Raw genomic sequence first — 14762 nt, forward strand, 5'->3', positions numbered from 1 at the left:
TGGTGATTTGAACCGATTCCCTATATGAAATGTATTGCAAAAATTTGTCACGCACCTTGTTTAAGCGACATTTTTTCCTCTGTGTGGACTCATCACTGCAACCAGAGACATTTGATCTATTATAATATTGCCCAGGTGTTTTCTGTACTCCGCACTTCATACTATTGGCAGTATCACTCATAAATGCTTGTGTGTAGGATTTTTTCCGTTTCAATCTTACTGCTCTACTATACCAAGCCTCTTTTAATTCTACCAGTATCACCAAATTACAATTCCCTGGAAAGAGACCTTACCTAACGTTCCAGGTTTATTCTAAGAGGGATTTATTATGCCGAGAGAAAGGAGTCTTATCAAAACTTCGTTCTTCCTAACAACACCGTGTTACAATCACAATTCCCCGAAGGGGCAATTAATGCTTTACCTCTGGTCAGTTTTATTATAAGTAGGACTTATATTTTGTCGTTCCTCGAGCCAAGATCGCGCCGTAATTACAATTCCCTGAAGAGAACTAGGGTAAGAAACGGCTTAAGCAGTGGCGCCTATTTTAATCAGTCGAAGAAAACAAGCCCCAAACTCCTGAATTTTGGTCAATATTAACAATTTTAATGATGAAAACGACAACTTTGATTTACTAGCTGTCTCACGAGAATATTAAATACCGTTAATCACAAAGAAATCTGTGCACAAACAATAATCGTAGCAAATCGACCTATATTGCAGCCATTCAGGAGTCACTTCGGCTGCTGAAAGAAAACGCCTGCAAAACAGATGGGAACTGCTTAAAATAGGTTCGGGGTGATTGGAATAGTGTCCCTCGATTGGTAACTTCAATTAATTATTGTTAAATTTTGCTAACTTAGTTTCACAATCTGAAAACAAGTTCTGACAGAGAAAAAGATAGAGAACAGATTGCTATACTTTTGTTTGAATTTCACCCAACACATTTCGAGTATTTCGTCTCAATACATAAGCGGTTTCTAAAGCTGCTTAGAATATGTTCCCTATCCTATTATACGTTACTCAGACCAGTTTTATTATAAGAGCAACTTATTTTTGTTAGGATGAAAGTCAGGTTCTATTGAATTCAGCTTGAAGGAAGGGTCTGTAGTGGAGAGCCTAAGAATAAACCCACGTTAAAGTCATTTGAAAACCAAATGGCCTGATTCTACCAAGATTCGAACCCACGACCACCCGCTTATCAAAGTAGACTTTGTAACCTTGCAACTACGAAGCTCCCCGTTTAGACGACATACAAAACGACATAATGTTTTTTGTCAAATCGCCGAATGTCGTTTCGGAGGGATGGAAAAAGATTGAAGAGCTTACTAATGAGGTAAAATATGATCAAATTAGGGGAAAAACGGAATATGCGTAGTCGACTGGTCAGTTAAAACTTGACAGAATTAGCGTGGGTTTGTTTATCAGTCTGTTTATCTATATATAGCTATAGGCATGCAATTTTTACTCTCTTATAACCCAAACAATGCGTCTGATGTTAGCAGCGGAAGCGACAACATGCTGAACAGTAATAAAGGACGACATCAAAATCATCACAATAAACAGGTTCGATGACAACGACGCACATAGGAGTATTTGAGCCAAAAAGCTGGCCAAAAGGCCAAGTCGCTCTTTTTTGGGAGTAATTGGATAGATTTACAGTCATACCTCGATATAAGGCAACCTCGATATAAGGCAACCTCGATATAACGTAACTCGATATAACGTAACTTTTACCTCGATTTAACGTAACTTTGAAAATGTATTGAAATTGAAAATGAATGATGCAGCAACTGTATACTAACAGGTGATGGAAAATAAGTTTTCTCGCATCCCTCAGTAACAATTCACAGTGTTGCATCAATTAGAAAAAAAAATTTTTTTTTTGCTTGTTTAAATTTTCTCTAAATGGGCATGAGAAAAGTTGAAAAATACTGATAGGTGATGAGAATTAGGTTTTTGCGCATCTTTGATTAACCGTCAACAGTCTTGCATCAATCAAAAAAAATTTTTTTTGCTTGTTGAAAACTTTCCTAAATGGGCATAAGAATGGTTTAAAATTAGTGATAGGTGATGGAAAATAGGTTTTCACGCATCTCTGAGTAACCTGTGTATCAATTAAAAAAAAATTTTTTTTTGCTTCTTAAAATATTTCTAAATGGACATAAGAAAGGTTTAAAAATACTGATAGGTGATGGAAAATGGGTTTTCACGCATTTTTGAGTAACCATTAACATTCTTGCATAAATTGAAAAAAAAATTTGTTTGTTTCGATATAACGTAACTCGATATAACGTAACGAAAATAAAAATAAAGTTTCCTTGTATCGAGGTATGACTGTATATCAAAAACGTGTAATTTTCGTATAATCAACACAAAAAAGGTGACATCCATTTAAAACGTCACCCAATATATAAAATATTACTTTAAATTCGCTTACTCCATTATTTTAGTGTCTTTTTACACATGATTTAAAACAAAAATTTTGAAATTTCCATATAAATCTTTCTTTAATAAAATGGCAATAAAATAGAAAAGAGGAACCAGGAGGAAGATTTTTCTTTTCTTATATTTTCAGAAGGCTTTGACCTTTCTGTCAATGAATAAAGCTTCGACGGGACTTGCGCGGAAGGTTACTAAATCATATAATTAATTTCACAATATTATGGATTTTTCGCGGTCGGCTTTCACAATCACTTACTTCGTAAACAATCCTTGATTATTTTATACATTTAACGTTTTAAATATTGCAAAACATTTTACTTATTTTGTAGATTATGTCCTGTGAGAGAGAAAAACTTTTTGACTACATTTTTCAATTGCTTACGCCACCCGAGCAGTAGCACGTATTTTTAAAGTGACCAATTCACTGTGGAATAACTTTAAAATATAACAGTTTGGCTTATGTGATAAGACACAAATGGGTTCTTGGATAGCATGAGGGTATGTTTCAACTGAAATCAATTAAAAATAATGGAAATCGTGTATTTTGTACGTCGTACTTTTGGCCAACTTCTTGGGTCAAATACTCCTATGTGCGACGCTTGGCTTATGAATTATTTATTCGTACTACTCATTTTCAGCTACTGCGATAAGAGTTAATATATAACTCAACAAGTTTTATCAACCATTGCGCTCATCAATTGCACAGCGATTTGAATGTATGTACGATAGATATTTGAATAACTATGCAAACAATAGTAACTTTAGGGTAGATACTACGGAAGGATTATGGGTAAATTTAATCATTTCCACTAAACCTATGCTTAGAAACATACATCCAATTACTGTGAGTTGAATTGATACATGTTGCTCTCATCCATAATTGATCATATGGCAATGAACCAATTAAAATCTAGATAAAACATTCCTCGTCCGCAGTCACGGGGGACTGATTTTCACAATAGATAAACTGTGACCATCATTCGAGGTCATGGTGGAGCAGCTTTTCTGACAGCATGCGATGGGACAATTTAACACCTCATTCGAGTTTTAGGCGTTCGGTAGCGCACACACATAGTCAGTGCGATGACGGAACAAAAGAAAGCGAACAAGCGTATTGCTTGGTGCGGTATTGTCCAAAAACATACAATTTTGTTAGCTCAGATTATCATTGTAAGTATGGAAAAGTTTGAAACAAAGACGTATTATCAACATCTATGAGCAGCAGTTGTAACAGTAGCCAGAAATTTGCACTTAGAAACATAGTGTACCTGTATACAGTGTCTTGGTTTAAAAGTATTGTGAGCAATACAGTAAAGACGCAGCGCATATTCTGTACATCAGTATCGTACATCTTTGAAAAAAAAAAGAAAATGGAACCAACTCATATTGAAATATAACCGCTTTATTTCATTACAGGGAATGCATGTTGGAATTAGAAAAATACACTTAAGTCGCTTTTTACGCGGGGGATACGTTCCGCGTAAAAAAAACGCGTAAATTCCGGAATCCGCGTAAAAAAAACGCGTAAATTCCGGAATCCGCGTAAAAAAACCATCGTTAATTTTGCATTCCGAGTGAAGGGAAATCGAAATCCGGACAAAAAAAAAGTACTGCGTAAATTCCGGAGTCCGCGTAAAAAAAACCGCGTAAATTCCGGAATCCACGTAAAAAAACCCGCGTAAAAAGCGACCTTAGTGTAAGTGTGTTACGTATGTACGAAATATACCGTGCTTACGCTACGCTTAGTGTAAGTGTGTTACGTATGGATATGTTACTCTATGTAATCGAAGTCTTTGATAGGGAAGTCATCATAAAGAGCGCTCTGATTGCGTTCAACATCTACTCAAGAGAAAAAGAAATTTGTTGATGATAGTTGTACTTATATGTCTATAAATTAACATTTCAAGTTCAGAAAAACGTTCGATTATTTTCTTGGTTGATAAGATGAAATATTCAGCGTTTATTATCGAAGAGTCCAAAATTCTTGAAGTGCTCCTTCAGGATTATCAGCTGAAAGGAAGATAGAATGTTGATTTGGCAGATTTCAAGAAAAAAGCATAAGCATAAGTTACACTCGCAATTCGCAAAGAAATGAGATGGAAGTAAAAGAAAATTTTCTGGCCTGGTCGATCAAGTCGGAACTCATGTCACATCAAAAGAAGAAACAACGATTGGGAACAAACAAAAAAAAGAAAGTGCACAAAGCGCCTTCAAAAAACAAAGCTTGAATGAAAAATCGTATGTTAACCTCTAGGGTAGCTCTGGGTTTATTGAATAAGTAAAATGAAGAGTTTATGTCAGGACACTTACACGTTTGCTTTTTTTAATATAATAGTGTTTCTACATCGATTTGTCGCTGAAACTAGTGTTTCTAAATTTGAAATCATGACATCGCGATTCGTTGAACTGTTAAATATTCTTAAAGCTTCGAGTTTCGCGTGCGTTATTCTCGTGAGTAGGCAGGTATATTAACTTTCGCGACAGGTTTGCCCCAAACTGGCAGACGTGAAAGCATACCGAGTAATGTGTAACATAGCGACAGTGGAATGTTTGAATTTCCTAATAATAATAATAAAGGTGCTGCCACATGGAGTGCGGAAATTATGGCATAGTTCTACATGATATCTATGACTCAAAAGTATAACGGCGGTAGCGAGATTAAGAATGTGACTCAAAAGTACATATAACGTTAAATATAGAAGCGAGGAAGGGCTACCATATAAATGACACACTCGAGAACTAATCAAGCAACTGGAACCAAATTTGACACGTAGATGTTTGAGAAGCAAGTAATATTTCTATGGTAGTTAAACACCCCTCCCTGCTCTGGAAGAAAGGGTTCCCACAGGAACGAAACACAAATATCTGATAAACTCGATATTTAGTCAGCAAATGGAACTAAATTTGGCATTTATAGGTTTTTGGGAGAAAAAAATATTTTCAAAGTGGTTCGACACCCTTTCTTCTTTTGGATGGGAGGGCTCCCATACAAATGAAACACAAATTTCTGCATATCTCGAGAACTAATGGAATCAAATTTGGCATGTGGATGTTTAAAGAAACAAAAAATATTTTTATGGTAGTTTGGCACCCCTCTCTGCTCTGAAAGGGACCGCTCTCTCACACACAAAAAATCTAACATCTGTATAACTCTGAACTTAATCAAGCAAATGGAACCAAATTTGGCATTTGTAGGTTCCAATAATATTTCTATGGTAACACGACATCCCTCTCTCCTCTGGAAGGGAGAGTTCCCATTCAAATGGAACACACATTTTTGCATAACCCGTGAACTTACAAAGAAAATGGAATCTATTTTTTCGCAACTTTACAAAGACTGACAATTCGAAGGACCTTCTTTTCCCGAAAGGACATCATACACATCTTCTTTTGAAGACGGCTGGTGCAGCATTCGCATAACTATCAAGGAGACCGCAATGGCGACACTAGGAGAGGAAGCACCGAGTGGCAATAACGACTGGTATGAAGGGGAGTGCGCACTCGGCAGCGGTGAATGAGAAGAACCGAACCTGGGCGATATACCTGGGCAGGTCAACTAGAGAGAACAAGGCCAATTACAAACAGGCACGGAACGTCATTACCACGATTCTCAGACGAACGAAGCGCCAACAAGAGGATCGTGAACAGATCATACCAGTGCTACGCGGGAGTTCTATGAGAAGGTAAACCAGCCTTGTAGAGGTTATGTACCGCAAGCCGATATGTGCAACGACGCGGATAGGAATATTCTCACGAATGCCAGCGAGATGTTTGAAAGGTGAAAGGAAGATGGACACTTGAATGGCGGTACAGTAAACAGAGGTGGAGCAGAAACTGGCCTAGGAGCACCAATAGCAGATGACCGAGTACTAGCCCCTGATGTTCATGAGGATCTTTGTTAGATCGGGAAGCTAAAAAACAACAAAGCCGCAGACAAAGACGGACTGCCGAGCGAGCTCTTTGAACATGAGTGAGAGGCGAGGACTAGAGTGCTGCAATGGGTCACTTCCAGGATTTGGGAGGAAGAAAAACTGCCAGACGAGTGGATGGGGGGGAGTCGTCTGCCTCATCTACAAGAAGGGCGACAAGCTAGAGTGCCGCAACTACCGCGTATTCACGCTTATCAATGCCGCCTATAAAATACTCTCACAGATCCTTATTATGCACGACAGCGAATTTCCGGATAAACTTACTCGATTGGTCAAGGCCACCATGGCGCATGATGTAATACGTGCGTGTTTTGGGGACACTCTCGAGTCCATTTGAATCGCGCAGAGGGTTGAGACAAGGTGATGGACTTTCCTGTTCGCTGTTTAACATATCCCTTGAGGGTGTGATCCGAAAGGCGGGCATCGACACGAGGAGTAAGATTTTCACAAGGTCTGTTCAACTGTTGGGCTTCGCGGATGACTTTGACATTATTTTGCGACGGCGGAGGGAACTTACGCCCGACTAGAAGCTGACACCGGACGAATCGGACTGCGAATAAATGCGTCGTAAACGAAATACATGCGAGCGAAATGCTCCAAGGAGAACAACATCAGCCTCCCGACTCAAGTCTCTGTAGACGGTGATGAGCTTGAGGTGATCGACGAGCTCCTGTATTTGGGGTCACTGGTGATCGCCGACATTAACACCAGAAAGTAATGCAAAGACACATTCAGGCTGGAAACCGTGCCTACTTTCACTTCGGAAGACACTTCGATTGAGTCGAGTGCGACGACGCACGAAGTTGACGCTGTACAAAACCTTGATAAGACCGGTAGTGCTCTAAGGAATCGAGACAACAACGCTTCTCGCGGATGACCTTAACGCTCTTGGAGTTTCCGAACGGAAGATGCTGCAGACTATCTACAGTGGAGCACAGACGGACGACGGAGAATCGCGACGGCGCAGAGAGGAGTAACTTGAGTGAAAATCTGGCCAAAATTATTTTGCTATTTAGTAATATTTTGGGAAATATTTAAGTGAGAAGTGGCTGGTTCGAATATTGTATCAAAGAGTAACTCTAAATATCACACACACAACTCAATTTTTACATTTACATTGCCTATGTGTCTTCATTAATGTTAGTGAGTAGATGTATAATCGTATAGTACAAATCGAAGAATTTACCAGAAAAATGATGAAGCAAAATATCTTCATTTTGAATCGGATCGGAGAGTGAGCCATCGTTCACAAGACAAATAAATATTGTTTAATTTCTACTGAATCGTACTCATCGTACTCAGGACTGTATAAAAGCATGCCTTTTCGCGTATTGAAGATAATTGACTGTATTAGAGTGAAAGGTATTCTTCAATGTTAAAGAGAATATTTTTTCTTGTAAAATAGAGTGCTGCAAATAAATAATCAAAATACAGACTTCGTTCGATTTTGCCAAACACGACACGGCAGAATTTTCCTGTTGCCAAAATTGAACCATGCCAAAAATGAACGGTTCTCTTTTCATGACTTTTTTTCATTGATATTAGTGTCGCTTGATGAATTGAGGCTGGCGACCTAGATACTTGATATTAATACCCGAGTTATTAGAGGCTTAGTACTACTTAGATCATGATCATTATATTACCGGCACATGTTCCGGTCATATTCCAGGAACCATTTTACCGATTCCGGTCATTTCAATTTGATGCTCACAGATTATATGATGCCTCGTGGAACGGTGGAACCTGCGTGGATTGGAAAAAGCCTGTTGTACGGAGTGTTATTTACCCGGATTATTGATTCTGTGCATCAAGTTAATTTTAAGTTAACTTAAATTAGTTGAAATTCATTCACTAAACTAATCCCATTTAATCTTTGCTGAGCTAAAACTCTGTTTTAAGCATGACAGGGACCCATCAGGTATTCTTTTTTAATTTCCCATGTACGCGTGAACACTTAACGTCAAAATTTGTCATAAACAACATTTTTCGGGTCGCAAATGTCAATCCGGACGTTACCGGATGAGATATTTGCAAGGATGTGTTCGTGATGCTATGAACTTTCCCCCGATAATTATATGATCGGATTCCGCGAGATTTTAAAACTTTTTTAATATTAAAAACGCTCGAAAATACGTAAAAATCACTAATTTCGAAAACTTCTTAAGAGAAGCTATCATTTTTAATTTCGGAATATCTATCAACCGGTTTATTAGCATTGAACATAAAGAACTCAATTGCTGCAAAATATTGATTATTAGCATCTTTTTTGACGTCTGGCCAACTTGTTACTATAAATGGTTCGATTCTCAAAAAAATGCTTGAAAATTTGTCAGTGTTTACAGCGCGAACGAGAATCATGTAAATCAACATATTGCATGAATAATTCAGTAGATCGTTGAAATAATCACGTAGAAGTAACCAACTATCCAACGGACCATGCCCCGAAACTTGAATCAACCAAAATTATGTAATGAGACAAGATTTGACATAAAGCATCTGAAAACCAATGTATTACAAGCGACGATACGAATAACTCAAAATCAAGTTATTTTAAAGCCATGTAGTCTTTGGCAATGTTCTTTCTCATAAAATTTCCCAACTTTTAATGGTATTCAGTTGGAGAGCATTAGGTTTAATACCCACTTTTATTGATTGAATGTCACAGTATACTTGAAAAATCTCTTTTCCAAACGATAGAAATTTTTTTTAGGAAAATAAATTGACGATGATCAACCCGAAACGAATTTTTCCCTCACAGTTTAGACCCTAAGGAATCTGTAAAAATATAAAAGGATTAGGTTCCATGGAAAATTGAATAACTGGACATGTTTTTTGGATTCAACATAAGAAAAACCGATTTTTTCAAAAAAGTCATCGGGGCTAGTTGAAAACATCATTTTCTAGAGCTGCCGTCGAACAAAAGTATGTTCGTAACCCCATTTTCTATCATCTGGAGGGTGAGCCCCCGGGATTCCAGACTTGTGCAATTTTGGGACACCCTAATGTGGCATCCATTACGAATGTTTAAAATAAATAAAGGAAAAAAAATGGGCGGGGCGAAGTTTGCAGGGTCAGCTAATATCTACATATTTTTGTAGGTAGGAGGGAATTGCTTTCCAACATGGAAATTATATCCTCAGAAGATTGATATATTCTAGCTTAATTGTAAACCAGGAAATATGAACGTAACAGAGCCGAATAAAAAATTTCCGTTTTAAGAGTGAAGATAAATCACTTGTTGTTACAACTGATTTGTGTTCACTTTCATCAAAAACAGACCATTTGTTTGAAAACCGTTCAATATTTCGTTAAATTAGTTTGTTTTTAAATAACCTGGTTACCCCAAATTTGATGCAACAAATGTCCGACTTCGAGCTACCACGTGGTCGATTGCCAATGTTCAACGGCATACCACTCGGTAATAGTTAATGCGTAACATGTGAGAACATATCCTCATGTTTGTTATAGTGATCTGAACATAAGACAGCGTATTTATAAGCAACTAGCTGACCCGGCAAACTTCGTCCCGCCTATTTTAGTGTTTAATTGAATAATTTTAAACATTTCAAATTTATTGATTCCTTGCGATTGGATTATATCGTTTAAAAATGATCGGTTTTATCAGAATGGCAACATCCTCAACTTTTGGCTTTTGTACATGACCTCTATTCCGGATATATATATATATATATATATATATATATATATATATATATATATATATATATATATATATATATATATATATATATATATATATATATATATATATATATATATATATATATATATATATATATATATATATATATATATATATATATATATATATATATATATATATATATATATATATATATATATATATATACATATATATATATATATATATATATATATATATATATATATATATATATATATATATATATATATATACATATATATATATATATATATATATATATATATATATATATATATATATATATATATATATATATATATTTATATATATATATATATATATATATATATTGGGTGCATTTCTGTTATTTTCGTTGTTTTCCAGAAACTGAAAGTGGTCATCTTCTAATTCAAAACGGTGCCCAGGTTCAATGCTTGGCTTCTTTATATCATTTCGATTACGGACATATCCATATGTAGTAGTATTCGGTTATTTTCGGCTGTTTCCCAGAAGTTGCCATTTTTCAGTTCAAACTGTTGTCTAAGGTCAATTTATAGCTCCTTGCATCATTCTGGATCCGGTGATACTCACATTGGGTGACCAAAGTCACTTTGGGCCAGGCATGTCCAAGCCCACCACACCACTTGCGTGTGTGTTTTAGGCGATGCCAAAGAGGGTATTTTCATTGTCCTTCAGTGCTTATACAAAACGGAAACCCCCAGTGTTCTAAATAAAACAGCCCTTCAGAAGCTTCGGCAAACACATGCCCGAGTGTTCCCGAATTCGTGAGCCCTCGGAAGCCCGCTTGCTAACACGTGTTTTCTCAAACGCATCATGTCTACAAAAGTATATATGAAAAAAATATTGCCCTGCGTGGTGTGTTTGTTAGCAGATGGGACCCACGCGCTTTGGTGTGCTGTGTTTTCCCCATGCCTGCTTTGGGCTATTTTTCAAGAACCGTAAGTCGTCATCTTGAATTTAAAAATGGCATTTGTAGACAATTTCTGGCCCCTGAGCGTCATTCTGGTTTAAGAAACACCCATATTGGGTGTTATTTATTTTCGGCTGTTTTCCAGAAACCGGATGTCACCATCTTCGAGTTCAAAATGGTGTCTGTGGACGATTCTAGCTCCTGTGTATCATTCTGGTTCCGAAATATTCATATTGTATGGAAATCGGCCATTTTTGGCTGTTTTTTGGAAACCGGAAGTTGCCATCTTACAATTCATAATGGTGTCTGAGGTCAATTTTCAGCTTCATTCTCGTTCCAGAGATACTCATATTGGGTGGTATTTGGTCACTTTAGGCCGTTTTCCGGACGCCGGAAGTCGCCATCTTGGATTTCAAAATGGCATTTGGGAACAATTTCGGGCCTCCGTGCATCAATCTGGTTAAAGAAACGCTCATATTGAGTGGTATTTGATCATTTTAGGCTGTTTTCCAGACACCGGAAGTCGCCATCTTACAATTCAAAATGTTGTCGATTTGTGGCTTCAGTCCCGGAAATACCCATAATGGGTGGTATTTGGTCATTTGTTGCTGTTTTTCAGAAACCGGAAGTCGCCATCTTGGATTTCACAATGGCATTAGGAGACAATTTTTGGCCTCTGAGCGTCAATCTGGTTAAAGAAACACTCATATTGGGTGGTATTTGGTCATTTTCGGCAGATTTCCAGACACCGGAGGTCGCCATCTTATAATTCAAAATGTTGTTCGTGGTCGATTTGTGGCTTCAGTGCATAATAACAATTCCGGAAATACCCATGTTTGGTGGTATTAGGTCATTTGCCGCTATTTTTCAGAAACCGGAAGTCGCCATCTTGGATTTCGAAATGGTATTTGGAGACCTGCCAGAAGAAGGAAGGGTGTCGAAACATTATGGACATGTTTGTTACACCTAAAAACATTCACCTGCCAAATTTGGTTATATTTGCTTGATTGGTTCTCGAGCTGTGCGTAATTTGAGTTTCATTTGTATGGGACCCCTCCCTTATAGAAGAAAGAGAGGTGTCAAACCATTATATTTGTTACCCCTAAAAACAATCACCTGTCAAATTTGGTTCCATTGAGTTGATTAGTTCTCGAGATAAGCAGAAATTTGTGTTTCATTTATTATGAACCCCTCCCTCACAGAAGAAAGAGGGGAGTCGAACCACTATAGACATACTTGTTACCTCTAAAAACATTCACATACCAAATTTGGTCATATTTGGTTGATTGGTTCTCGAGCTGTGCGAAATTCGTATTTCATTTGTATGGGACCCCTCCCTTGTAGAAGAGGGAGGGGTGTCAAACCATTATGGATATATTTGTTACATCCACCTACCAAATTTGGTTCTATTTACTTGGTTAATTCTCGAGATGTGCAGAAATTTGTGTTTCATTTGTGTGGGACCCCTCCCTTCCAGAAGAGGGAAGGGTGTCGAATTAACATGGACATATTTGTTACTCCTAAAAACATCAACATACCATATTTGGTTCCATTTGCTTGGCTGGTTTTCGAGATGTGCAGAAATTTGTGTTTCATTTGTATGGGACCCCTCCCTTGCAGAAGAGAGAGGGGTCTCGAACTATCTTAGTCACCTTTCCCGGCCCCTAAAACCCCTATATACAAAATTTCACGCCGATCGGTTCGGTAGTTTTCAAGCCTATATGAATCAGACAGACAGACAGACAGACAGACACACAGTACCAAAATATGAAATTTACAACTAATACAAATGAAAGCACATAACGATCTCTAGCACATAAAGTGAAAAACATATACATTTTCACACCGTAAATAATGTACAATACAGAATCGTTTTAAGCCATGTAAATTTGTACGTTAATTGATATAAACTTAAAGCTTCGAATATAAATATGCATGCAAATTCACAATATATTCATTTACTTTGCATGTGAATATAATGACACACGGAATATTACGTGGTTTCCAATGCTCCATTTATGTGCATTTAAAGTAATGTAAATTTTTTTTTACTGTGCAGACAGAGCTGCATTTTTATATGTTTAGATGCATTAACTATTTCAAAATCTTGTACCAATGAAAATTGTGGCTTCTACACACTACAACCTTAAATAAGTTTTGTTTCGTTTAAATTTTTAACGATATTGTTCCAAATATTACGTTAGATTTTGTCGAATCCTCCTGTTTTACGAACTCGTGCTATTGATTGCAATTCTTGTTGAAATGCGTCTCAAGATACTAATTATTATGTGTGTTACTGAATTGAATACTCATTTAGGTTTTTTTTTTGTGGATCGATACTGCAGTATAAATTATGATACGTTTCCAAATTGATTATCTTCCTGTGGAACGATGATAAGAAATCTAAAGTACCCATAACGTGCGTGAATTTGTTTAACATTAGCGCTTCACAAACCTCGGTGAATCCAGACCAGTATCTCCCCAATAATACAAACCTTTTTATGTTACTTGAGGATGATGCAGAGGTCATCGTGAGGCTCTGCCACGCCATCATCAGCTTTCGCTGGATGTATGTACATTAAAATAACACTTTGTAACAGAAACTTGTAGTTACAATGAGAGCTAGGAAAACATTCTTCGATATTTGAAGGTCAAATTTATTGCTTCAGTGAAAACCACTGCCAACATAAAACAAATATATCACAAAGTGAATACAGCATCTCAGTTTGACTGTTTTCTGCTCGCAGAAGTGCAGCAACGCTTTTACTAGGTGTTCTACTGACAATACTAAACAAACGTTAAAAAATTCAAATTACTTTTACACTTGTATGTCTTTTTCAACTTTCAGGCTGCAGAGTCCGGCAATCTAGACGAGTTTATACGACTGTACGAAGGTGATAACGGTCGATTGGTGGTAAAGGATAGCAAGGGACGCACGGCAGCGCATCAAGCTGCAGCTAGGAATCGAATAAACATACTGCAATTTATTCACGAGCACGGTGGAGACCTCAATGCTCAGGATATTTTCGGAAACACTCCGCTGCATGTTGCCGTCGAGAATGATTCACTGGATGCTTTGGAATTTTTATTGAGAATGTAAGTAGGTATGGCTGTGCGTTTCCACCTACTTAGTACCGAAAAGCACCTAAAAACAAAGCTTTGCAATGCGTTAAGCCTCACTTAAGAAGTCAATTCAAATTTCAACATATCACTAATCCCAATAGCATAACGAAATCAGAGCAAGCGCACCGATGAGTTGCCATTTGAGTTGCTATTTTCACAACGCTGGCCGTTGCTATTTTGGATAGCAACCGATGTTCACACCGGTCGTTGCTATTGGGGATTACCAATTCATCTATTCCTTTTTACCGCCGGCAGTTGCCAATTCCTAAAGACCGTCACTAGCTGGCGTTAGCAAAATATTTGTGTGTCTCGTATTTCCCAGAAATTCTGCGCATCTAGTAATAAGGCGTCGTACACAAATTACGTAACGCATGAAGGGGGGGGGAGAGGTGGGTTGAGACTGCGTTACTTATTGTTACGTAGAAGGGAGGGGTGGTAGTAGAGAAAGTTACGTAACTGTGATGTTGGTTCGAAATTAAAAATTTCTGAGGGGGGTCAGCGTTATGTAATTTTAGGGGGAGTCCTATCGAACGTTACCTTTCGTTACATATGGGGGAGGGGGTCTGATTTTTAGCGTAACGTAATTTGTGTACGACGCCCAACCAATTTATCTGTCCGTCAATTCCCAACAAACAATTTTGTTGAATTA

General features: G+C 37.4%; 1 protein-coding gene across 9 annotated transcripts in view; it reads left to right on the forward strand.

Annotated features, from left to right (window-relative positions):
- LOC129724487 (transient receptor potential cation channel subfamily A member 1) overlaps window positions 1-14762 on the forward strand; it is a 55180-nt gene that overhangs the window by 22128 nt on the left and 18290 nt on the right. For 8 of the 9 annotated variants that reach the window (XM_055679425.1, XM_055679424.1, XM_055679431.1 and 5 more), the window contains one exon: window positions 13839-14086. In XM_055679425.1, the coding sequence (XP_055535400.1) occupies window positions 13839-14086 (248 nt within the window). Of the gene's footprint in view, window positions 1-13838; window positions 14095-14762 lie in introns of those variants that run through there. The other variant, XM_055679433.1, reaches the window with a different exon arrangement.

The sequence above is a fragment of the Wyeomyia smithii genome, chromosome 2 (genome assembly GCF_029784165.1).
Source record: "Wyeomyia smithii strain HCP4-BCI-WySm-NY-G18 chromosome 2, ASM2978416v1, whole genome shotgun sequence".
NCBI classification, from domain to species: Eukaryota; Metazoa; Arthropoda; class Insecta; order Diptera; family Culicidae; genus Wyeomyia; species Wyeomyia smithii.